We start from the raw sequence: 25,329 nt of genomic DNA on the forward strand, positions 1-25,329 counted from the left end.
TGGAGCTGGGGGGAAGAAATTATCGCAGGCAAGGTGCATGCCTAAAGAAACCAGGCAACCAGATACATGTATTCAGCAAAGCGATTCTCAACTTGCACCCACTTCTACAAGATATAAGGTGCTTATTAAAGCCAAAGGTCTCAATGAAAATCTTACCCAAGGGTGTAATAATATTGACATTAAAGTTGCATTATAACAATAATAGTATATTCAACTAACAGCATGATTTCTCATTGGTGATTAAAATCAAAGCAGAATATTGTTTCAAAAGTTCAAAAATAAAACACAAATAGTGCCTTTATCTTTTTCTTTTGTCTACAGATTCAATTCGAACAAGGTACTAATTTCATTTAAACAAAATTATTTGCAAACATCCAAGCAATTATCTGAAGACCCTTGAATCAGTTACCGAGTTAACGAAAATTACCCAAAATCTCATAATCATATAGAGAGAATCATTTTTCGTTGTCACACAACAGGTACGGGAGCTAAGTAGAACTTACTGCATATCAGATACCAGAACTCTGCATTCAAACATATTGTGAAAGCATAGCAAAATTATTCAACTATTACCTATATGCTCAACATTTGTTCTGATTCGGTTACATATATGCTCAACATTTGTTTTGATTCGGTTACATATATGCTCAACATTATATGATAGCACCATGATTGAAGGCAAATGAAGGGGAAAAAGAAAAAAGAAGATAAATTATATCCAACTTCTTCCTTTTTATCCATCTCCTATTCTCAATTCCGTGTACAACTTATCAAGAGTTGCTAATATGTCAAATACATATATATATTTGTTCTAAAAGAAAAGGAAAAAAAAAAAAAAAAAAGCAGCCATTGAAGCCATTTTTTAAAATTGTTGCTTCATTTACAGTTAACCAATATGGCTGAAATTTCAAATTAATGAATTGAATATCTCATTCAAGCAAAATAAAGCATACCAATTTTTTTAGATGGTTCAAAATATAGCTGAGCAAACATAGAAAAAATAAGAGGGTCAATTAGTACTCTTCAATGAACCATGTTCAGGTGTCAATTTCAAGATTTTCAACAAAATGAGCTTAACATAGCATACCAATCCAAAAACCTAGGAGCAAACTGCAGGCAAGCAACATTTACACTGTTAACATAGCATTCAGATCCAAAATCACTCAAAACTACATGCAACCCAATCCCTATATCAGATACTCTTTAGGTAAGAAACTCTAACCTCTTTTACAACATCACCTCCTGCTATTATGACCCTTTTACAGGTTTGACACCTCCCCTCGAACTGCCATAGCCATTCCACTTAAAGGGTATCATAAATATGAATTAAAGGCTTTAACCCAAATCATCCATGATTGTTTCCAATAAAATCCTTTTTTTTTTTTCTTTTGTTCCCTGGTGGCTCCTTTCTAAACAATGAAATTGTAACTTAACGTCATTCCAAACACAATATACACCATTTGCTATCCAATGGACAAGAAATATACACCAAATCTATTAGATTAAGCGACCAAAAAGCCCATAACACAAACTTTAGAAGTAGCTTCAAATGCAAGTGCCTGATTATCTTACTTTGCATCTACATCAAATAATCAAGAAATTAATGACGCAACAATTCTCATTTTCCTGTGGGTAACTATAAAATCCTATCATGAGCAAAGGCCCATACAAAAAGGAACCATGAAGCACCAAATTGATCATTACACAATCAACCAGTCTAAACAGTACCAAGAAACGGAGGAGCCCAGAAAAGTACTAAAACATTCAATAAGCTACAGAAGCTTCAGAAAAGTACTAAAACAATCAATAAGCTATCTGCAAGATGTAACCCAAAGTCGGGGAAAGAATAGCATCAATGCACATTGAAATTCACAGCTTAACTGCTCTTTTTTCTTTTTCTTTTTTTTGGGAAGGAAAAGATATACATGATGCAGCATGAAAGATCACAGATTTGTGTCTGGAGATTAAGAATTAAATATACGAGTAAAAAACCCAAATGGGTTTGAAAGAGGGAGGGATGTTTTACCATCTTGCTTGGCCGACGAAGCCTTTAGACTTGAAACGATGGAAGAGAGAGAATTTATTCGAAATGCGGAGGGAGAGAGTACAGTACTGTACAAAAGTAACACAACGAGCTTGGAGACCAAAAGAATGGTCTGTAATTCAGACCCTTTGTTTATTTTTTTTTTAAGATATATAATTTTTTTTTCTCCAATTTTCAGTGTATTTTTCTCATTTTGATAATAATTTATTTTCTTTTTTGTCTTTTTGCTGGCCTTAATTATCGATAATTTTTGGTAATTTAAAAAAGACATTATCGCAATTAAAAATTTTGAAGAATATTATTAATTGAATTGTAGTTTGAGTTGAATATATCAACTTTTTTATTTTTTTATTTTATAAATTAACTATTAAATTTGTTAACTGATATATAGCATAAGGAGGGCAGAGAGGGCAGAATCATTTGTAACATTTTCTTTATCTGGTCTAGTTTGTATTATAAATTCAAATTTAGGATATGTTTGATTATATATATATATATATATATATATATATATACATATATTTTTTGAATTTTAATTTGATAAAATATTATAAACGTGAAAAACATTAGACCAATCACTCATCCGATCCATATCTACGAAATTAGTGAATTTTCATTATTGTCAATTCACCAATTATTTTTTTTCTGTCTAATAAAGTTTGAAAGGTGACACGTGCCTAACATTACACACGATACCAATTCCTCCTCTTTCTCGATCTGTTGTCTTTTGTCGCGTCTTCAGCTCCTCTTTCTTTGAGGCTTCCACCATGATCAGTACTATAGTTCAGGTATCTATGAAAAAAAAAAAAAAAAATTTATATTTTTCAATAATAATTAATAATAAAAATTGGCTGAATTTTATTTTGCATCCTAAAACAAAACAAACCACTCTCTCTCACTCCAGAGAAGAAAGAAACACGATGTCAGACAGTCTCCCAAACGAGGTTGTCACCGAAATCCTCTCACGACTGCCGGTGAAGTCGGTGATCAGATTCAGGTGCGTTTCCAAGACATGGTGTTCTCTCATCTCCAGCCCCCATTTCATCGCCACCCATCTCCGCCGCGCTCTCTCCAACCCCCATTACCCATCCATTTCCAACCTTGTCTTGCGCCATTTCGACTACCGACGCAAGGAAGACGGCTCCCTTGCCGCCATACTAGTCCACCTGCTTTCTCTTGGTGCAGAAATAGAAAAGAGGAGCTTGTTCATAGGAGACGCTTCGGATTTCAGAAGAGACCCATCAGATTCCATTGGATCGCCTTGCTTATCCAATTGCTTGAAAGTAATTGGTTCATGTAACGGCCTATTTTGTCTCGCCCAAGGTATCGATTTAGTTCTCTTTAACCCTTGTATTCAGAAAGCCATATCCCTTCCGCGCCCTAACATTGGCTGTGGGGGATGCGGACGCTTTAACTCTTGTTGTCTCCATTCTCTTGGCTTTGGTTATGACCCCAAGACTGACGATTACAAGGTGGTGAGGCTTGTGTATATCCAAGGCATTACTTTTTCTCTGGTTGAGATTTATACGCATCGAACCGGCGCATGGCGCTCTTTTACGGCCTCCGGTCCTCCCAACAACTTTACACTAGATGAGAATGTTTTCTTTAATGGGGCAGTCCACTGGCCAGCTCGCACTCCACCGGACGAGCGCCCATTTCGCAATTTCATTCATGTCGTTCGACATGGAGGATGAGGTGTTTGGTGAAATGCCTATGCCAGAGAGTTTACAGGACGTGGAATACTTTGAATTTGATATGGCGGTAGTTGATGGGTTGCTTGCTCTTGCCCCCTACGGGGACAATGAAGATATTCCCGTGTGGGTGATGAAAGAGTATGGAAGAGTGGAATCTTGGACTAAGCAGTTTGATATTAAATTTCAGGGTGGATCCTGGTATGTGGATTGCTTCAGAAAGAATGGTGACGTTCTACTGACGGAGGGGGTTGGACATTTGTTTTATTACGAGCGTAATGGCGAACGAACCTGGGATCTTCACCTTAATTACACAACTGGGTGGTCTTATTTCGATAATTATGTGGAGACCCTTGCTCTACTGGATGTAGCAGATGGAGTTTTGGGAGTGCAGGCGACTTCGTATTGTGCTAGTAACCTCAAGAAGAAAGAAAGGAAGAGAAAAAGGAAGATACAGAGGTAAGCTTTGCTCCATTGTTTCACAACTTGCAAAATTTTCAGTTTTTGTGATTGATAGGCTTATGCCAAAATCAATTTTCTGCATTCTCTCACGTGGGTTAAATGTCTTTCCAGTTTGGGACAAATGTAAGGGATCAATTGTGAGCAAGCAGGAAAAGGTTAGATATCAGTAATCGATTGTAGTAATGCGTTTGTTACCCTTCTTTTTTTTTTTTCAATGACAGGGCTCATGTGATTCATAAATGTAGAGAAAATAGAAGAAAATGTTTTTATGTTTGTGGTTGGTCAAATGACAAGAACCAGAACATCTAATTGTTCTGGAACTTGGAAGAAAATTAACGGTGCACGTATGCTCAAAGCTTAGAGTGTGTCATGTGTGTGTATCCCCATATAAGAAATAAAAAAGAGAAGAAAAGATAAAGGAAAAAACTTCCAGTAGCAGAGCATTTGAAGTTTTGCTGCCATTAGTTCATGCTGCAGCTACCTGTTTGTTTATTTGAGTATAAGTTACCATGAAGGAATGAAATAACTTGGAGCTAAAGAGTGAAGCAGAGGTTTTGTCTTATGGCAGCTTTAGTCTAATTCTTCTTGATCATGTTTGTAGGGTTAATTTGATACTAAAGAGAAAACTTAGATTACCTAATAGCAAGTCTTAAGAAACTAAAGGCAAAAATACTCTTAACCCTCTTGAACATACATTCTACTTGCACTTGGTCTAAACTTTAAAATGTGATACTCCATTTCCTAGAACTACCTCTTCACTATAAGTTACACTCTCAGTTAGTATCTGACATTAAAATGGATGAAGAATGGCGTCACCATAAGCACTTGGGATAATTCCTTGTAAGCAAATTGTAGATGGATAATCACCAACTAGATAATTAAGGATTAAGGAATTGTTCGCGCCTGCGATATAATTTTTGAGCTTTTAAGTACTGTGATTTGACACATGGTAGCTTGTGTAGTAGGTAACTCATAAGACAGGTTCTCAAAGGGTAGTTCTCTATTGGAGAAGTTCATGTAATTAGGAAGCTATGGATGACCCTTTCTGCAACTGTGGTATTCATAAGTTTTGCAGCCAGCATTATAAAATTTTGACTGTTGAAATTTCCACTTAAGTGTTTTGCTATTTAGCTCCATGTTTGCAATGATTTATTATGATATAGTTCACCACAATTTACAGAAACCTTTGTGATATGCACATGCGAAATTTTGGTATACTTCTCCAAATTTTATTCTTTACTCCAGTATTTTCTTGATTTCCAATTCAATTTTGGTGTGAAAGTGAAATGAAGCGGATTAGTATGCAAGAGTTTGGGATGAAAGGGCCTATGTTTTACCAAGACACTTGCAGAATAGGAGATAATTAGCAACCTGGGAAACCAAGACATGACCGACTCCTTTTGAAGTTATGGGAGTGAGCAGAAAATTTTACTTTTGTGATGAAAGGAAAATTAGTCTTCGCTTAAAGGATCTCACCACATCACTGAAACAACAAAATGTCCAACCCCAATCTAGAAGAATTGCTTAGGCGATATGTCGAAGAAGATTTATTGATATGCAGAACATAGAATATCTGTTTGTGTGTGTAGCATGTATATTTGTCTGGATACAATATCTCCAACCTTATTCTTTATTGGTGCTATGTATCTTGCTTCTGTCATAAAAGCTGCTATAATTTTTTTCACATGTGTATCAAACCTCCTTCTTTCCAAGTTAGACCTCTTTATATAGATGAAGCCTTGATGTCCATGTTAACTGGAATTTCTGCAAGTGTAAACAATTTCCTTTGTCTTTTTCACAGGAGGTTTTACTGATCTAGTCCCAAGCCTCATCTATTTAATATCCAATCAATGGAAGTCAAATCATGCTTGCTGGTAGTAGTTTTTTTTTGATTAGTATGGTTGGTGGTAGTAGTTCAAGTGACTTGAAAAGGAGTATTATCATGTACTGGTCGTACTAAAATTATTGGGTAGTTTGATAGTTGGAAGGCTTTTAATGGGTGGTAATTACAACTTCTATGTTTAATTTTGGATCCTACAACATTTGTAATCGTTTTTTGTTTGAGCAGCATTATATTATAGCTCTAACCCTACATTTGCTGATACAGGATTGTCTTGTGTCTTTGTGTAATTGTGTATGTGTGTTATGTTATTTTTCTGTTTCATTTAGGCTGCGGTTGCATTTGAGGTTGCTGTTCTTTTGTTTGTTCTACGAAATCCTTGCTTTTTGGTGTAGAAGTATGGTAGAAGGTGCTGTACTTGAGTAGAACGCGTATGTATGAGTGTGCTTGTCATGCTCATTGTGTGCGGGGCAAAGAATGTATCCATATTTTCCATGTGTTTGAGTAATTATCTTCGGTTAGGGCTGGCAAAATGGGTTAGCATGTCGGCTTCGTGTTAACCCGATTGACCCGCGAACCCATTTATGCCAACCCAAACGTGTCGAACACCTAAACTCGAACACGACACATTTTCTTAACAGGTAACACGGCTGTTCCGCAATGTTCGCTCCCAAAAAGCACATAGAAAAATTACAAATGGAAGCCGATGACTGGACAGAGACGGCAAAGAAGAATCAAACAGAAGAAATTTATAAAGAAAAAAAAAAAAAAACACAGAGGATTGTGAATCCTCGTCTGTCGTTGCAACACATCGACAACATGGATGCAGAGAATTCTCCGCCTAATTAACCCACCTGTCTCTCTTTCTTATTCTATATATATATATATATATATTACATATGCAAACACACCACTCACAGGACTCGGTCGTCCCTCTGTGTTTGTACGTTTTCCTCCTCTTTCCTTTCTCTCTCTCTCTATTTCTCTTGTTTCTTTCTATCTCGTACGTTTTCGATCGTCGTGGTTTCTACTCAAGTTATATGGTGGAATTTCGCTTTTATTTTTATTTTATTGTTGTGGGAATGCATGGAAGCCTTTAAATTTGATTCATGCTCTTCTTTCTCTTTCTCTTTCTGGTGAGCGATCTTCTCTCGCGCTTTCTCTTTCTCTGTCTCTGCTACTTCTTGTATTCACACAATGATTTCCTTCCTTGATTCCTTGATTCCTTGTCATTTTTGTTAATTGTGGGTTGCCCTCCTCTGCTATCTCTTTCTCTCCCCCTCTCTTGTAGTTTGTTACATATTTTTTTTGTTATTGTAATCTGGGATGGATACTGCTCATGGGTTTTTTTGGATCTTGTAATTTGAATTGTTCTTCTTCATTTGTTGTTTCCTTTCTATGTTACATGGGTCTGTTTTATTTTCAAATTTTGATTACTGGGTTTTAATTTGTTCAATTTTGAAAAATGGTTTTCTGAATGTCTTTTTCCTCTATTTCATTTATTTGGCGGACATCTGCATGTTCTAGTTTTATATTTTGAAATATTTAGCTTAGACCGAAACAGAAACTGAACAAAAAATGTTCAAACTTTTGGGTGTTTATTTGTTTCCAATTCTTATTGGCATTTCATTTTTTATGGGTTTTCTGCTTCTGGGTCTCTCTGGATCTAGAAATTTTTTATCTTTTTCTATCTCTGTAATTTGGGAATTGAGTGCTGAACTTTCCAGGCTATCAGTTGCATAAAAAGTTTTGATATTTCTAACGTTAGAACTTTTTGTAAACCTTTTCTTCTTTGATAGGGCCCAGTAATACCGACTTTTGGGCTTTAATTTTTCATAATTTTTAGTTTTTACATTTCTTTTGTCCAAAAATTACTGTTCACTCTTCGGTTTTTATTGCAGCACGTTAAACCAAAAGAAGGGTTCTGCTTTGATCGTTGGTATTGAGGCAAAGGATTAGATTCCTGTTCGTACAAGTTGGAATTGTGGGGGGGATTTTCTCAATGCTAAATTTTGTCAGGTCCAGAACTCAGCAAAGGTCCACTAGATCTATGTCACTTGGAGGTAGGATTTCCTTTATATCTGTGATTCAAATGAATGTGTTTTGACATAAAACTGCTTGTTGATGGTTCTTTTATCTAGTCAAATGTAGGTCACTCGAAAAATATATATATTTATGATTTCATGACAAATATGTGCAAATTGAGATGTTATGGTTTCTTTCTGGTTATGCATTGCTTATTGTGTAGTTCATTGCTTGAAACATATATATATATACTTGAATATCCTTGCAGAGCTTCGAGGATTTCTATATTTATGTTTGGGTTTTGTCTGACCTTGTCATGCTTGTAGGCATGGATTACCCAGATCCGAAAAAGAAGAGCAGCTTTGTAGGAAAAATTATTTTGGCTGCTGTCCTCACAGCATTATGCATTCTGGTGCTCAAGCGATCTTCCAGTTTCAATGCTCCAAGCCCGGTAACTTCTTTGTCATATATTTTAGTATCCTTCTAATTGTCAAGTACAGTCTATGATGGTTGACTCATTTTCTATGAAATGTATGTGTTACATACATTATCCTAGGTAAAGCTCAATGCTTTGAGAATTGTCAATTTCTCTTCTTGCTATGATGTGATATCAAACCTAGGCAATGTTTGGTAACTTTTTTGAAAAGTCTTTTCGTGTTTTGATTCAAAAAGAGATTTTGATGTGATGGGAGTTGAGAAGTGTTTTTATTATGTGGGGTCCACAAAATAAAATTGTTCAAAGAAACAAACACTAATATACTTATTTTGAGAAAACACGTGCATATTTTTTAGGCGTGAAGGTTGAATTTTTACTTATAAGAAAGAAAAGGAGATGGGGGAGCCACTCTGACCAGGATAGAGGTGGCCTTGCTGTTACCTCTTCCAAGGATAGAGATGGTCGTGTGACCACCCTCTACAGGAGTAGCCACATGACCATTCTCTCTTTGTAGGGGGTGGCTGCATGGCCATCTCTGACTTGTTAGGGTGAATGTGCGGCAACCTTTGACCAGGATAGAGGTGGTGATGCAGCCTGACTTGGTGGTAAGCAAATAAAACAGCACAAGAAGAAAGATAGATAATTCTTAGATCTTGAGTTTATAAAAAACCTGAGAATAATTCTCAAAACTATAGAGTCTATCTATGGCTTCAAGGAAAAATATGAAAAAAACTCACCTCGGAGTAATTCTTATTAGAGAAAACTGATAAGTCAACATAAACTGTTTTTCTAGAGGCTATAAGCATATATTTATAGCCCAAAACCCTAAACCTAATAAAATACTAAATAAAGACTCTCAAAACCCTAAGCCTAATAAAACATGGAATATAGGCGGTTTAAATAAAATAAAGCTACGGCGCCCGTCCGGATGGGACATATGGCTGTCCGGATGGCCTCGACACTTAAACGACAAAAACATGAAATAACATATGGGTTCGGACTACACTCTGATCTACATCAGGTGGTTGTGTGGCCACCTCCCTAATTTTTTTAAAATTTTTTTTGCGGTAACAGGTCAATCTCTACACTTGAAAAAATAAGCATGTAGTTTCTCAAAATATACCCACAAGGTGTGCAAAGTTTTTTTAAAAAGTGTGTTGCGTTTTGTCTTTTAAAAAGTGTTTCGTTTGGTAACTATTTTCTAAAAGGTGCGTTATGTGTTTGAAAAGTGAAAGCTTTTCAAAACACTTACCAAACATAGCCAGCAACCATTTGTTTATTTATTTTCTTTTGGAGAGGTTCATTGAAGGGGGCAGGTTTCATATTGCTGTAGGAAGTTGTTGAACTTTGTATGACTAAAGGCACCGATGGAACACCTATGGCTGATTGCTGCCATCATTCAGGCTATAATCCACAAAGTTAAGCAAGTCCTGTTTGATAACTTCATCCTCAATGAAGTGTGCAAAGTGGGGCTCATGATAATTGTATATCTGTGCTATACTTATGTAGTATTGGTCAAATATAAAAAATTTAATTATATTTACGTGGCTTATAACAACAAATTCATATCATAGTTTGCTCTTTTGTTTGGAGTTTATGAATTAGCATTTAATTTTAGTTCCTAAGATATATAAGACATCCCTACCAATAAGTAAGATGTTATTGACTTGTACACGACACCGGTCCTTCATGTTTCCGACCAGTTTGGATGACCACATAAGGTCTTTAATTGATTGTCACCAGCATTGTCTATGGTGCAAACTTTTTGTGTTTAAGAATTGTGTCTGGTCAAATTGTTTTTTCTTATCTAGATTTGCCTTTCACTTGATCATTACAAATTTATACACTAAAACTTTTAAGGACTACAATGTTTATTTATTTCTTGTTTGTTTGGATTTTGTTTTAACAGCTCTGAACAATGTTGTTTGACTGTTTTGGGACTGCTATTTCCTAAACTTCACACCCCCCCTCCCCGCGATTACAATGTATAAAAATGTAAACTTGGATATAAATGACTTATTTGGGTTATCTTCTCTTTTCAATTTGACATTTCCAAATCTGAAATGGTCTACAATTTTTATTCATTTCCTTCAGTTCTCCCATCATGAACATGGGGTAACACATGCCCTAGTAACAGGTGGTGCTGGCTATATTGGTTCACATGCTTCCTTTCGTCTTCTGAAGGACTCATACCGTGTAACTATAGTGGTAGGCCTTTTTGCAGAATAAGTATGAATTTATTTTATAACTATTTTGTATTTTAAGTGTCAGTGACATATCTTTAAGATTTTCCCTTTTTGACAGGACAACCTCTCATGGGGAAATCTAGGTGCTGTAAAGGTTCTCCAAAAATCATTTCCAGAAGCTGGAAGGCTTCAGTTTATTTATGCTGACTTAGGGGATCCAAAGGCTGTACTCTTATCATGCTCTCTATAAGATATATTCCACTTGAGAATTGTTACTTAATATAAACAGCCACACCTGAAGGTTTCCTTAACAGATTTTTCAGGTTAATAAAATATTTTCAGAGAATTCGTTTGATGCTGTTATGCATTTTGCAGCTGTTGCATATGTCGGGGAAAGCACCCTTGATCCACTCAAGTAAGTATTGTCGTTTGAGCAATATCTAGCCTTTTTGAAATAGCTCGCAATTGTGAGATTTGATTGGATCGAGTTTAAGCAAGTTCAAATAAAGTTAAAAGTTAGAGTTCAGTTTTTCTCCCTTTTTTTCTTTGGAGTTATAATATAATTCAAAAGGAAAAAGGCCTGAGCCTAGGGCATGCGGGGTATCTTTGTTTGCTTGCCTCCTATTCTTCCCCTTTCCACTTTGAAAAAAAAAATGAAAAGGGGTTGCTGTGATGTTTAGGTGTTGTGGCTGGCTTCATTATAACTACAGCTCGAATGGGTTTTTTTTCATTTTCCAAACAAACCCATCTTTTTTTATTACTATGACATGATTTTTTAATCATGTTGTGGCTGAAATAACCAAAATGATTATTCAAACATGATATTTTAAACATATCTCAATAAATTAACCAAAATGACCATGTTTGGATAGAATGGAATTCTATTTTCAGTTCAGGAGTTGGGTCCTTGAAAACAACTAACAAAGAGGAAAAAAAACCTGAATTGTAGGATTGATTTTGGAATTTTATAAGTTCATTAAATAAAAAATTAGATGACATTTCTATATGTTTAGAGTGCACAACCATTTTGCAAATCATCAAAAGTTGGGAAATTGGAATTATCAATAAAAAAAAGAATGAGAAACACTTGCAAAAATAGCAGAAAAATCTAGAAAACTGAAAATGTATTATTTTTATTAATATGGCTTAAAATAGGGGGAACAAAAAAAAAAAAACTGGAGTTTGTTTTTCTTTTTTGACTGGAAAATCTGGTCACTAAATACTTGTGTTGGCCAGATTGCTGATTGCTCTGTTTGAGTTTATGATGGAAAACTCCTATTGATTATGTAACTGATGAAACTCTGAAAACTTGAAAAGTTTATCTATGAATTCATCCACATGTAAAAGAAAGTCTGTATGTAATGTTCTTTGTAGAACAATAAGACCAATGTTGTCAGTTTTTGTAGAAATGTTTCTTTGTGTGAAAATTAGTGATTGTTAATCATTATGATACTCTTTCCTTTCGATGACAGAAACAAATGATCCAATAAGTAATTAAAATAACTATATGTTTTTTGTTTGTTTTGTTTAATAAGGATAATAATGTAAAAAAGGTCATTTTGCTTGTTCAATAGTAATTTTATGTTTTTTTCTTTTAGATATCCATCCATGTCAAGTACTATAGTTTTCAACATAATCTCAAGAGAATTTGATAGATGAGATTGGGTCTCAATAGATCTTATTGCCATGTTTATATATAATTAATTTCTTAATAAATAAGCAGGATCATATAAGATTTGATCTGAAATGTCTGGTTGTGGAATGGAATTTCAGTCTGTAATTAGAAAAGCAACTTTGTATTTTAGCTTGTTGTGGATGTGCTTTATCAACCAACTATGCATGGTAGTGACATAGGAATAGTGATCAACTTCAGATCACAGGCATTTTTGGTTTGCACATGATATTAGCCTGGTATGTAAGAAACTGGTTAATCTTGTAACTCTCTCTACCTAAGGTTTTATTTCATTTTTATCTTTGCTTGATCCCCTTTCAAATGAGCAAGTAAAATGGTGCTTTACATAGTGGTAACTTGTAAACTATTTTTAAAAAGAACATAGTGGTAACTCGTATATTATGCTGCTAATTATATCTGTGACCTTGTTCTGCAGGTATTATCATAACATTACATCAAACACCTTAGTTGTGTTAGAGGCCATGGCTGCACATGGTGTGAAAACATTGATATATTCTAGTACATGTGCAACATACGGGGAACCTGAAAAGATGCCCATTACCGAAACAACTGTGCAGGTGAGGGTTCTGAAACTTGGTTTTCATTTTTGTTTCAGTTCTTATTGTAGTTTTTATTGGGAGAAAATGGTTGTGTTATTGTTAGTGATATTCTTTGTTTTGTTTACTTTCAAAATAACAGAGAAAAATATTCTTGGTTTTATTTTTTGTTTTCCATCTGAGGCAATAAAATTTATGTGGCCTGCTACAGCTATTTTTGATGTGTATAGGGTTTTATAGCTACACAGCTGATGAACCTTGTTGCATGAATACAGGTCCCCATTAATCCATATGGAAAAGCTAAAAAGATGGCAGAAGATATAATCCTTGATTTTTCTAAAAATTCAGATATGGCAGTCATGATCCTAAGGTTGGTGTTAGCTGTATGCTTATTTTATATAAATCTGTCTACGTTTTTTTGGGGGGGAGGAGGAGGGCATGGAATCAGACGAGCAGACGAAAAGACAAGCACATGACATGAATGTATATATTTTTTTATGTGAAATGACAAAAAAATGCCTTGAATTAAGATAGTGCATTTACTTAAATACCTTCCAAATGAAAAAAATCCAAAAATATATATATTTTTTTAAAAAAGGGAAAAAAAAAAGAGCGGTGGTTGCCATCCCTAGGGTGGTGGTTAGCGAAGCATCCGCTTGTGGTAGGGGTGGCTAAGCTACTTCAAAGCACTTTTGGGTGGTTCGAACACCTCTGAGGCACTTGGGGGCTGGGTTGGCTGGACCACCCCAAAGGTGCTTCATCGATTCTGGTAGTTGGTACTTGTCAGCATCTTGGGGCAGCATCCAATGGGAGAAGCAGGTCCGCTACTTTGCCTAGATCCATCGGTCTGGTTGCATGCCGGTCCCAGTTACTGATTCTTTCAGTTTCTTCTGGTTGAATGTGTCGCTCACGCTGATGAGGCGCAGAGACGGCATTGTTGGGCTGCCCGTCATTGAAGAAGGCCTGCAAGTCCTTGCTCAACACATATGACATCTTCAATGTGAACCAGGCAAGGCTCTTGGATGTGGTGACCTTCACGCACGTGATGCTCTTGGCAGCTTGGGCAGGCGTGAGGTACGCCATGGAGAGCCCACAGTTGACCACTTCCGTTTTTTCTAAAATGTTTTTCAAGTTTTTTTTTTTTTTGGCTTAGTTTTTACTTGGAGGGCATTTTTGTCATTTTGAGTAAAAAAAAAAGAGCAAATGCATGTCTGTTGCTCATTTTTCCGTTGGATGTAACACCCTCAACTAATGAAGGGGGCTATTTGCATCTAAATGGCAGTTGAAGGAGGTCAAGTGTCACAAATGATAATTTCGCAGGTTATGAGGTGTTAGTTCATAGGAAGTAGAGTATTTTCCCTTTTTTTGTTTTTTGTTTTTTTGTTTATTGTTTTTTACTGCTGAACTCAATAAGGGATGGCCAAACTATACTTCACCTGCCCCCATCCCCCTTTCCCCCCTGCTTCCCAACACCTCAAAACAAGTTTTCCATAAGAATTAAGAAATTTGATAAACCAGGGTTGTAACGGATCTCTTTTCCTTTTTGAAAATATCAGATATTTCATTGTGATTGGGTCAGATCCAGAAGGCAGACTAGGTGAAGCTCCGAGACCTGAACTACGTGAACATGGAAGAATCTCTGGTGCTTGTTTCGATGCAGCTCGTGGTATTATTCCTGGGCTGAAGGCACGCTGAATTCTTATTGCATGACATGTGGGTAAAGTCATAACCAGCCTGCTAAATTCAAATAATGGACACAATACTCATGTTAACTCCATCATCCGAAAGTTAGTAGAAAAAATGAAAAACAAAGAGCTGTTGGGGGATGTTTTGGTGTTAAACTTTAGATTTTTTAACTTCATCCCCTTAACCAATGGGCTTTAGCTCAAATGATACCTCTTCCCTTTGTAGTAAGGTGGAGAGTGAGGTCATGGGTTCAAGTACCACCGGGTGCTTGTCTAACTTACCAATAAAAAAAAATCATCTCTTTAAAAAGAAACCCTCAAATTCAAAGAATTAGTTAGGCCACTTTTGAGAAATCTGTCAGACTTGGACGTGGTGAATAGAATCTGTGGAGAGGTTTTGTCCATAAATTTCATCTGTTTAGGGTTTCGTCTTAACATAGTATTTAATGTTTAAACCTGTAATTCACAAGTTGACAGCCATGCCTTTTTGGTTGACAATATATCATTGTTATATCATTTGATTTCCAGAGTCGGTGTGAGAAAGTCACAATATATCTGTTTCAAACTATCCGCATTAGTCTTTTTATAATTATGCGTGTGGTTTGATTTGTTCTAATCTAGTGTTTTGCAATTTGCAGGTCAAAGGAACAGACTATGATACACCTGATGGAACTTGCATACGGGATTATATTGATGTCACTGATCTGGTGGATGCTCATGTGAAAGCTCTTGAAAAGGCGGTGCCGAAAAAAGTTGGAATTTACAATGTTGGCACTGGAAAAGGTAGGATAAACAGAAAGAACACTCATTATGCATATTGTATTGTCTTGTGAATTTAGTAGGAATCTGAGGCTGCTTGCTTCTCTTGGGATGACCTTTTTCAGGTAGATCTGTGAAGGAGTTTGTGGAGGCATGTAAGAAGGCAACAGGAAAGGATATCAAGGTTGATTTCCTACCCCGCCGGCCTGGTGACTATGCTAAAGTGTTCAGCGACCCGTCTAAGATCGCCTGGGAACTCAACTGGGCAGCGCGATACACCAATCTTACAGAGAGTTTGCAAATTGCATGGAGATGGCAAAAGTCGCATCGTGACGGATATGGAACTGCTTAGGGCAGTTTCTTGCTGAAAGGGCCACAGATTCACAGCATCATTCCAATAGCAGACCCCATGCATTGCTGCTGATTTCAGCTGCTGCGTTCTATTGCTCTCTTAGAATGGTGGGGGTGTTCATCAAAATTAAGATTTTTTTTTTTTTTCCCTGGTTAGAGTATTTCACCGTGGGATAGTAGTAGGATGGGCGGTTATTCATTACATGTATTAGAACAGAGAAATAGTTGAATAATGATTGTTATTGCGCCAGTGATGGGTGATGGTAGTAAAAGCTCTGAAGGCTGTAAAATAACTGTTATAACTGTCTGAAGACAGGGAAAGCTAAATACCGTTTCATTACATTGTCCTTCTTCCTTAAATAAGTGCGCCGTTTTCTGTGTCTCTCTTTTTTTCCTCACAGTTTGTTTGTTTGGTTTCTCCTTGTCAGCGACGGGCCGGCAATGTGCTTAGAGAAGCGAAGCCCAATGGGCCAAATTCAGGTTCTGTCTAACCCACCTAAGCTATATTCAATATAACTTAAAAGGATATAAATAGTAATTTGCACATTAGTTTTCAATAAAATTAATAAATCGAAAATTTCATAAAAAAGAAATTAGCTTTTAAGGCATAATAGGTCCTAACATGAACCACCTCAAAGTCATGACATCAAGGGTATTATTTATTTCAGAGACAAACGTAGGGGGGGACCAAGTTAGACCATGGCCTCCCACACTTTTAAAAGGGTCTATATCTTTGGACCAAAACTTTTTAGTTTGCCCCCTGATCCCCTAACAAATGTGGTACCAATACCAGAAGGTCTAGAAAAATCGCAGTCCGGACTCCCTATATCAATATGAATAACGTTGTACTATTTTTATTTTTATTTTTCATATAAATATTAGGAGTCAATATTTTCTCTATATTTGTCCAATCTCATCTTACAAATCAATTATTAGATTTGTGTACTTATGTGGATTTTATACAAGTAACTTGTAAACTCCACAAATCTAATGGTTGATTTATTAAATTTGTAGGAGAATATGAGCCAAATATGAAGAATTTATTGATTCCTAACATTTCTCTTTTTCTTTTTTTTCCTTACCACATGAATCCCCTGCCACACAATAATACGTGAATTTTCTTTGTTTCCTCACGAGTCACCACATTGAATTGTTTTATACCCACAAGTCACAAGTAAGCCGTTTTGGCTCTTTTCTTTTTTTTTTAATAATTAAAAGGGCAAGTGGAGGTGATGAACTGTGACTATTTTACTTGGGCGTAATCATGGTAGCACGTACCTGCTGGAAACTACACAGGAGGGCGTAGATGTTGAGAACCGCAGACGTTTTCTTAAGACAAATTGAGTCATAGTATGACTTATCCCTACCAGAATACCAGTGATTTTCAAGGCGGCTAATACTAATTAGGCTTGTATAAGTAATTTTTCACTGCGAAGAGTCGAACTCACGCCCTAGTATATGCCCAACTTCGTAATGATTATGTATAGATACCAAGTTCTGAAATTTTGATCATCAAGATTCACAATTCAAGTATAAGTTGCTTTTTGAAATTGCAGCAATTTCATTATCATGATATCATTCAATGGCAGGCGCCAAACGGTCAATTGCCAAAAGTGGTATTCATAGCAGCATGAGCAATTTCATTATCATTTATTCTATCATCCTCAATCCGACATCAATTATCAAAAGTGGCATTCATAGCACCGGCTTAAAGACATATTTTTCTTTTTCTTTTTTTATTTATTTTTTAAAGTGAATCAAACCTAGGCGGCTACACATATTTTATTTTCAATAAATTTGCTGTTTTTGTTTTATCATGTACGGTTTTGAAACTTTTTACTTATTTATGAATTATAAAAGGTATTTTCTTCCTTTTTTTTTATTTTTTTGTTTGTAAAAAATGCAAAATCAGTCACCGTAGTTTACTTGATTTGCAATTAACTCTTTGTAATATCAAAATGAACTTAAAAGATCCCTGAGATATGCCAAAAAAAAATTAGTCTTTACTGTCAAATTCAATTCATTAACTTAACAGATTCTAATATTGTGAAATGAAAAAGCCAATAAAATTGTGATACTTATACTATTTAAGTCAATGTCATACTAACGGAATCTGTTAAATTAGTGGACGAAATTTGACTGTAGGGACAAAATTATTTTTTTGACATACTTCAATGACCTTTAGAACTAATTGTAAATCAGGTAAACCACACTGACTAATTTTGCATGTTTGCCTTCTTTTTTTTGGTTGAATTTTTTTTCCTTGCTTATTATTAAATATAAAGATTTTAGTATTATTCTGTTGAGTTTTCATAATGTTTCAATTATGTTCATACGAATACCAGTGAAAAGAAACGACTGCCATATGATCTTTATTTATCATATTGAGATGCTATGCACTTGATTATTGTTATTCAATTTAATTAGAATTATATTATTAATTTTTTGAAAACGCAATATAAACTGTAGTAGTTATATTAAAGTTATTATAAAGCTTTTTATTATTATTATTATTATTATGCAGAAATGACTTTTATAAAGAAAAAATGCAAAAAGTTACAAAGTTAATGTTGGTGATGAATAGTCGCCAATCTTTGATATCCTAAATTTTGAAAATTCTCTACAAAATCTTAAAAAGTTGACGTCAATGAAATTGATATAAGATCAATGGAGCGTGGTTCTATATAATTTCACTTTTGAACAAATTGTAAACAATCGTTCACAGTTTAAGGTCTCAATTGTTATTAAAAAGAATAACCATTTGAAAAAATTATAATTAAAAAAAAAAAAAAAAAAAAAAAACAAAACAAAAACTGGGTAGCCCTTTTCAAATTAGCCCCCTTAATTTTTTTTTTTTTTCAAATGGTTATTTTAATATATTTTTTTAATTCTATTTATTAATAACTTCAAGTGTATTTGGGAAGAAAAAAAAAATACAAAAGTGTCTAATTTGGCAGACAATGGTAGTACTAGTATATAAGTCTTCAATATCACTTTCTAAAGTTTGAAAGCATAATTGCAAAATGAGTAATAGTTTAGGGGGTTAGTATATTTTCTCTCTTTTTCTTTTCTTGTTTTGTTGTTGTTGGTTTTGGTAACAGAGGACAAAATAAACCCAAAGGATAATCCAGTATTGATGTACTAACAGACAAATTCCTTGGCATGAATCAAATCTATATGAAAATCATAAGGAAAGAGATACAAGAAGTAAGCAGTGCTGCAGCTGAGTATTCTCAATGCAAAGCCCAAAATGAATTAAATTTGCTCAAAACGTTCCATATATGAAGACAGCAACTAGATCCGAAAAGTAACACTACTATGAATTTCCAACTCTGTCACCAAATACACCTTTTTCCATTCAATTTTATATGTTCTTGCAGCTGACAAAAACCAATAGCATAGCTAGCCGTCATGAAAGGTAAAACAGACTATATATATAGAGTAATACCATTCACCTCTTTGCCTCATGCGACTGATTGAACAGCTCGGTCAAAGCTCTCATCTGCAGAGGATGCCCTTTTGACAAGCACATGGTCTGGGTGTGAAAGTTTCAACTGGCTGCAAAACAGTGACTTAAATCTGTCAATCACTGACAACAATAATTACTTAATTTTTCTATCATTGCAACTCATTTGGAAATAATAATACCAAGAATATTGAACCCTAATAGCCTTAATTTGGAAAAACAGTAGAGTAACAATACAAATTTGGACAACAACTTTGCAACGCCAGTCATCGGATAAGCCAGAAATGTACACTAGGACAGTTGCATAATAATGTCATTATATGCACTAAATTGCAATCAAAATGAGGAGTGCATGGTCGGCCTAACGTCCAATCCATGTGACAGCAAGCATCATGTCCTAAAGCAAAAACTTACACAGCAAGATTGTTAACTTCAACTTAGATTACAAAATGAAAAGAAAAAAAAAAAAAAAACCTCAAAAAATCTCATTATGGATACGCTGACACTCGTTAAAAACTTGCATATGTATTATATTATGTTAATATTAATTTGAGAGGCTCCTATTTAAGTGGTATTTTGTTTTCAACAAATGCTAATGGATTCTATGAGAACTTTTGCCAGCCCATTTGCTTGAAAGGTATGTTGACAAGTTCAGGAAAAAATTGTGACCGAGTGGGAAAAAAAAAATCTGAGAGCCAAAATTGTCTAGTGTTAAAATCCTCAGATCTCACTATTCTGCCCAGCATTATACACTTCAAAATCATGATGGCCCACTTTCTTCAGTTGTCAAACTGCACTTAAGTGTAGCTTTTGCAACGGTAAATAAGAACTGTGGCCATTGACATTTATGCTTTTTCATTAATTCCGTGCTAGTTTTTATAAAAATACAAGAGCAAAAAGAAACAAATGAAGGAATGAAATGATAGCATACCTGAGAAAACGGGAAGACGATTTACCAACGTGAAGACAGCATACAACCAGATTGGCTAGAGTTTCTGGATCCTTTGCATCCTGTGTCAAATCACCAAACAGCTCTTCATCACATCTATAATTCAAAATGAACACGTACCAATCTAATGCCAATTCAATGCAGCCTTTATATAAATATTTAATAGTTTTTTTTTTTAAAAAAAAATCTGGTACGTGATATTTCACATTTATGACTTAATACAAAAATAGAGGGACTTTAGAGAAACGAGAAAAAATAACAAGAGAACCTACAAAAGTAAAGCAACACATGTAGTCAATTCAACTTTTTCACTTTTTACCCAACCAAAATCATTTAAATATTGTCAATTCAACTTTTTCAATTTTTTTTTTGGTAAGTAACAATTAATGGGTTGTGCAAATTGCCCAATGACTAAGAAAAAACTACTGGTCTACTCATTTAAAAGCCACAAAATCCAACATGTTGATTGCTTAGATACTTGCCTTGTTTAGTGCTTCAAGCAGTAGGGTTTCTGCTTCATCAAAGTTTCCCATGTGCATGCAGCAAACCGCCTTCCCATTCAGGATCAAACTTGTCATCTGATACTTCTCTGAGAAATCTTGGAAAATGAGGTATGCTTCCTGTATCTTGGAACCACCCTGATTCAAAAGAAAACATAAGCTTACAAACAACTATAGTTTCTCTCTCAAGGAAAAACAGACAGCGTACATACCACTGCCAAATTTAACCATGCATTAGCAAGTTGAGTTAGTGTGTGGTCCTCATCAGCCTGTTGCATGACCCTAAGCTGTCTCTCTGCATAATCTGATCTATGCATTTTAAGGAATATTTGGACATTCAAGGCGTGCCTGCAAAAGCAGAATAATTTCTATCAGGCTTATGAAAATGACAAGAAGCATTCTCAGCAATATTTTTTCCTCCACTTAAGATAACTAGTTAAGTGACTTCTTATTAAAACATTGGTGGGCAAGGATACAACCCCTCATTTGCATAATGTCATTTCGATGACAGATAAATTGTTAATGGAAGGCCCGGAGTAAATTACATAAGCCGTCAAAATTGTGCATCATACAAAGAATTTTTTTTTACTTGTGTTGTGCATAAGATATGTTAGTAAGGCACCTAAGAGGACACAATCAAAGGATAGGAGAAGTACATAAAGATACAAACACTCAAGCACTAACACTTGCAATAAAAACTTTAGTTCCAAACCAGACAGGCACAAAAATCAAGCTTATCAATGTCCAAAGGTCTCTTGGGAGACCCATCACTGTGTTTCAATAGTTTCAAACCTTCTTGCCCTTCTTGGGGAAGGAAGGGTAAGAATATTGTTTGATGGGTTTGCTTCTGTAACTTTGGGGGTCTTTTTGTGGGAGCTCATAGTGAGCTTAGGGTTGTTTTGGGTATTAGGTGTCGGGGTTTCTTTATGCTTTTATTGGTTTTTTATTTTGGGTCTTATTGTGGGTTTTCGCGGGTTTCCCTATGTATACTTTTTGTGTACTTAGAGGCGCATTGCACTTTTTAATATATACATTACTTATCAAAAAAAAAAAAAAAAAAGGGAAAAAGGACAAAAACCATCGAACACCTCCATCATCATTGTTGTCAACCTAAGTAAATAAGAATACAACATTGGTGCAGTCAAGACCCTAAAAGGACTTATTGCCAACCTTAGATCCTAAGAGGAGGTGAAATATCATTTCCTGACATCACCATAATCATTTCATGAAATTACGTCAAAGCAATGTCATCAGTATAGTCAAGGAATCAACACGTTTAACAAGACTAGTCAACCGCCTTGTATAAAAGGAAGTGGTAGGAACCAAGTAAAAAATTGAGGGAGCAGAGAGAATAGATTGCACAGGTGAGGAGGGAAGCAAGCTGGTAACCAAAAACCAATTAACATCCAATTTCAATCAAAGAAGTTAGCTTGTTCCAGAAGCTTAGAACATGTAAGAAATCATGACACCTTCAAGCATCATTATCTGGCTTAGATTCTATGCAAGTGAGCTATGTTTGGAAATTTTGAAAGACAAAATTCAGAATGATCATACTTCTACAAGAGAACTGTATGTGTCAGATATCAAAGAAGCCATTAGTGTGTTCCACAAGGTTTAGACAATGTAACAAATCATGACACCTTTAAGCACCATTACCAGGCTAGATTCTATGCAAGTCAAAGTATCAAAGTTTGGGAATTGTGAAAGTCAAAAGTCAGCATGACCCAGTGACTTTGACAGAAGAAAACAAATACGTAAAACAAATACTTTCTCAGAAATCAAACTTCCTGGGTACAACGTAATATCTATCAAATAAATTTTACACAGAAGGAATGAAAATAAATACTTTTCAGTTTCAAAAACATATCCGATACAGCTTGTACACTATTTCACAATGAATGCACCCTCCAGCTAGAGGATACAAATTTTTTTCCTGTTAACCATAGTGAATGACTGTGCAGATAGCCTTTGGGCTAAATGGCACTTCCGGCCCCAAAAATATTGGGATAGTAGGTGAAATTACGGTTCAAGTCCAATAAGGTGTGTTTGTTATTTACCAATAGAAAAAAAAAAAAAAAAAAAAGAAAAAAAGAAAAAGAAAAGGGGTACAAAGGGACAGAAAACAAACTAGAAACTACCAAATCCAGCCAAGACTAGGGGTGCAAATGGGTCAAGCAGAACCAGGCTTTGCACTTCTCAGTCTTGGCTCAGTGGGAAATTGTACAGGCTTGAGCTTAGCTTGAGCTCAAGCCTATCTCAAAGTTCTAGCTCAAGCTTAGGTCTGAAGATGCTTGTCTGAGCTCATGAACCAGCTTGAGCTCGGCAAAAATACACCAACCAAATTTTTTTTGATAAGTAATAATGCATTAAGAGCGCAGAGGGGCGCAACCCTAGTACACAGGAAGTATACAAAGGAGCGACTAAGTAGGGGAGAAAGAAGAAGAGAACAAAAAGAGAAAATCAGGAAAATCAATCACTAAAGGAGCAAGCCATCCTGCTGTCCATGAGAATAAAGTGTACAAAAAGAAGTGAATAAGATCCTCTAGGTTCCTCGACAAATCCTCGAAGCATCTCACATTCCTTTCCTTCCAAAGACACCATAGACGACACAAGGGAGCCATCTTCCAAACCACCGCACTACTAGATCTACCTCCCGCCCACCAACTGGCAAACATCTCCATGACGCTTCTAGGCATAACCCAACTCAAGTTAAAGCGAGAGAATATGACCTCCCACAACTTGCGCGCAACCCCACAATGAAGGAAGAGATGGTCCACAGACTCCCCATCCACCTCACACATGCAACAACGATTAACCACAACAATACCTCTCTTCCGAACATTATCCAGAGTGAGAGATTTCCCAAGAGCGGCCGACCAAGCAAAAAACGCCACTCGCAAAGGAGCCTTAGTACGCCAAATCCTTCTCCAAGGGAACTGATTAGGCTCCTTAAGGGCAAGCCTCTTGTAGAAAGTGCGGACCTCAAACTTCCCTTTCCTTGAAGGAATCCACCACATACGGTCAACCCCTTCCCCCCGGATCGGAGACGAATACAAGAGTGAGAAGAAAGAGGCTAAGGCCAACTCCTCCCAATCATGGATACTACGGGTAAAAGTAACGTTCCAGTGCACCATCCCATTTACACACTCCCGAATATCCGCAATGGAGGCATCCTTGTTGCGGGCTATAATAAAAAGGCCCGGAAAAGCCTCTTTGAGGGGCGTCTCGCCACACCAACAATCCTCCCAAAATTTGACCTTCCCCCCCAAACCGGGAACTAATCTGAAGTGGCACCGAAACGACCTCCAAACCCCACAAATGAATTTCCATAGCCCCACCCCATGCGTTCCACGAGGAACATTTGAACGCCAACCACCCCAAACCACCCCATACTTAGCCACCAAGATACTTCTCCACCAAGCTTCTTCTTCATTTGCAAATCTCCATAACCATTTCCCCAAGAGGGCTTGGTTGAAGAGGCGCAAGCTCCGAATCCCTAGACCTCCCTCAGAAATCGGAGAGCAAACCTCGTGCCAACTGACCAAATGGAATTTGGGTTCATCCTTGAAACCTCCCCATAAAAAATCCCGTTGAATCTTCTCAATACGGTTCGCCACGGATATAGGGATGGGAAACAGGGACAGAAGATAGGTGGGCAAGTTGGATAAGGTGCTCTTGATGAGAGTGAGCCTCGCCCCCTTGGACAAATAAGAACGCTTCCACGAGGCCAACCTTCTAGCAATTTTCTCCACCATATCATCCCAAACAGCCAACTGCTTGAAAGAAGCCCCTAACGGAAGACCCAAATACTTCAAGGGAAGCGAGCTAGTGCCACAACCCAAGACGCCGGCCAGCTCATCCGTCTCAACTGAATCTCCGACTGGGACCAAAACAGACTTGGCCCGATTAATCTTTAGCTCGGAAACCGCCTCAAAGCCTATACTGAGAGCTTTAATAAATCTAACATGTTCCGGTTCTGCCCCACAAAACACCAAAGTATCGTCAGCAAAAAGAAGGTGGGAGATCGACACCCGCTCATGCTCCCTGGCACCCACATAGAACCCATTGATGAAACCCCTACTGATGGAGGCATTAATCATCCTACTAAAAGCCTCCATGACCAAGATAAACAAAAAAGGCGATAGAGGGTCACCTTGTCTAACCCCACGCGAGCTCACAAAGAAACCGGAGGGCGAACCATTGATCAACACCGAGAACCGCACGGACGAGATGCAATGCTCAATCCAAGAGCACCATTTGTCACCGAAACCACACCTTCTTAAAAGATAGAGTAGAAACTTCCAGTTCATATGATCATAAGCCTTCTCCATATCCAACTTACACAAGAGGCCGGGGTCCCCGGATCTGAGACGACTGTCCAGGCATTCATTGGCAATAAGCACCGAATCCAAAATATGTCTACCTTTGACAAAAGCGTTTTGCGGATTGGATATGACCCGATTCATGACTCCCCGCATTCTGTTGGCTAAGACCTTCGCAATTATCTTATAAATCCCTCCCACAAGACTAATAGGACGGAAGTCCTTCAAATCGGAAGCCCCATGCGACTTCGGAATGAGAGCAATGAAAGTAGCGTTGAGGCTTTTTTCGAACTTACCTCGATCATAGAACTCCCCAAAAACAGCCATGACGTCCTTTTTGATCACCCCCCAACAATCCTGAAAGAAAGCCATAGAAAAACCATC

General features: G+C 36.5%; 4 protein-coding genes across 7 annotated transcripts in view; 2 read left to right on the forward strand and 2 right to left on the reverse strand.

Annotated features, from left to right (window-relative positions):
• LOC132176631 (uncharacterized) overlaps positions 1 to 2,147 on the reverse strand; it is a 42,699-nt gene extending 40,552 nt beyond the window's left edge. For both annotated transcript variants that reach the window (XM_059588892.1, XM_059588891.1), the window contains exon 1: positions 2,027 to 2,147. Coding sequence is in view for 1 of the 2 variants with exons in the window: in XM_059588891.1 (XP_059444874.1) it covers positions 2,027 to 2,029 (3 nt within the window). In the remaining variant the exon portion in view is untranslated. The remainder of the gene's footprint in view (positions 1 to 2,026) is intronic.
• An 817-nt stretch (positions 2,148 to 2,964) lies between these two features.
• On the forward strand, positions 2,965 to 3,738 carry LOC132174247 (F-box/kelch-repeat protein At3g06240-like). Its single transcript, XM_059585935.1, has one exon. The coding sequence runs from the start codon at positions 2,965 to 2,967 to the stop codon at positions 3,736 to 3,738; it is 774 nt and encodes a 257-aa protein (XP_059441918.1).
• On the forward strand, positions 3,736 to 16,090 carry LOC132173965 (UDP-arabinose 4-epimerase 1-like). 3 transcript variants are annotated; one of them, XM_059585672.1, is made up of 12 exons: positions 3,736 to 4,194; positions 4,309 to 4,352; positions 7,939 to 8,100; positions 8,389 to 8,513; positions 10,593 to 10,706; positions 10,803 to 10,910; positions 11,008 to 11,099; positions 12,793 to 12,934; positions 13,189 to 13,283; positions 14,470 to 14,599; positions 15,237 to 15,381; positions 15,483 to 16,090. In XM_059585672.1, the coding sequence occupies exons 3-12, from the start codon at positions 8,040 to 8,042 to the stop codon at positions 15,707 to 15,709; spliced, it is 1,239 nt and encodes a 412-aa protein (XP_059441655.1). In that variant the 5' UTR covers positions 3,736 to 4,194; positions 4,309 to 4,352; positions 7,939 to 8,039; the 3' UTR covers positions 15,710 to 16,090. The 3 variants fall into 3 exon arrangements, with proteins under 3 accessions (XP_059441655.1, XP_059441656.1, XP_059441657.1); XM_059585673.1 differs by lacking the exons at positions 3,736 to 4,194; positions 4,309 to 4,352 and adding an exon at positions 6,982 to 7,281; XM_059585674.1 differs by lacking the exons at positions 3,736 to 4,194; positions 4,309 to 4,352 and adding an exon at positions 6,982 to 7,173.
• A 2,869-nt stretch (positions 16,091 to 18,959) lies between these two features.
• The window catches only part of LOC132176573 (coatomer subunit epsilon-1), an 11,734-nt gene continuing 5,364 nt past the window's right edge, over positions 18,960 to 25,329 (reverse strand). The window contains exons 3-6 of the mRNA XM_059588822.1: positions 20,836 to 20,971; positions 20,606 to 20,761; positions 20,106 to 20,185; positions 18,960 to 19,266 (exon numbers count right to left, since the gene is read on the reverse strand). Coding sequence (XP_059444805.1) covers positions 19,173 to 19,266; positions 20,106 to 20,185; positions 20,606 to 20,761; positions 20,836 to 20,971 — 466 coding nt within the window. The 3' untranslated portion in view covers positions 18,960 to 19,172. The remainder of the gene's footprint in view (positions 19,267 to 20,105; positions 20,186 to 20,605; positions 20,762 to 20,835; positions 20,972 to 25,329) is intronic.

Source organism: Corylus avellana, chromosome ca3 (genome assembly GCF_901000735.1).
Source record: "Corylus avellana chromosome ca3, CavTom2PMs-1.0".
Taxonomy (NCBI): domain Eukaryota; kingdom Viridiplantae; phylum Streptophyta; class Magnoliopsida; order Fagales; family Betulaceae; genus Corylus; species Corylus avellana.

What these genes read in the sequence shown, in the direction of transcription:
- LOC132174247 (XM_059585935.1), top strand. Translation starts at nt 2,965, where the DNA reads ATGTCAGACAGTCTCCCAAACGAGGTTGTCACCGAAATCCTCTCACGA.
- LOC132173965 (XM_059585672.1), top strand. Translation starts at nt 8,040, where the DNA reads ATGCTAAATTTTGTCAGGTCCAGAACTCAGCAAAGGTCCACTAGATCT. An exon ending in TAGATCTATGTCACTTGGAG is followed by an intron (nt 8,101 to 8,388) that starts GTAGGATTTCCT and finishes TCATGCTTGTAG; the next exon opens with GCATGGATTACCCAGATCCG. An exon ending in TTACCGAAACAACTGTGCAG is followed by an intron (nt 12,935 to 13,188) that starts GTGAGGGTTCTG and finishes GCATGAATACAG; the next exon opens with GTCCCCATTAATCCATATGG.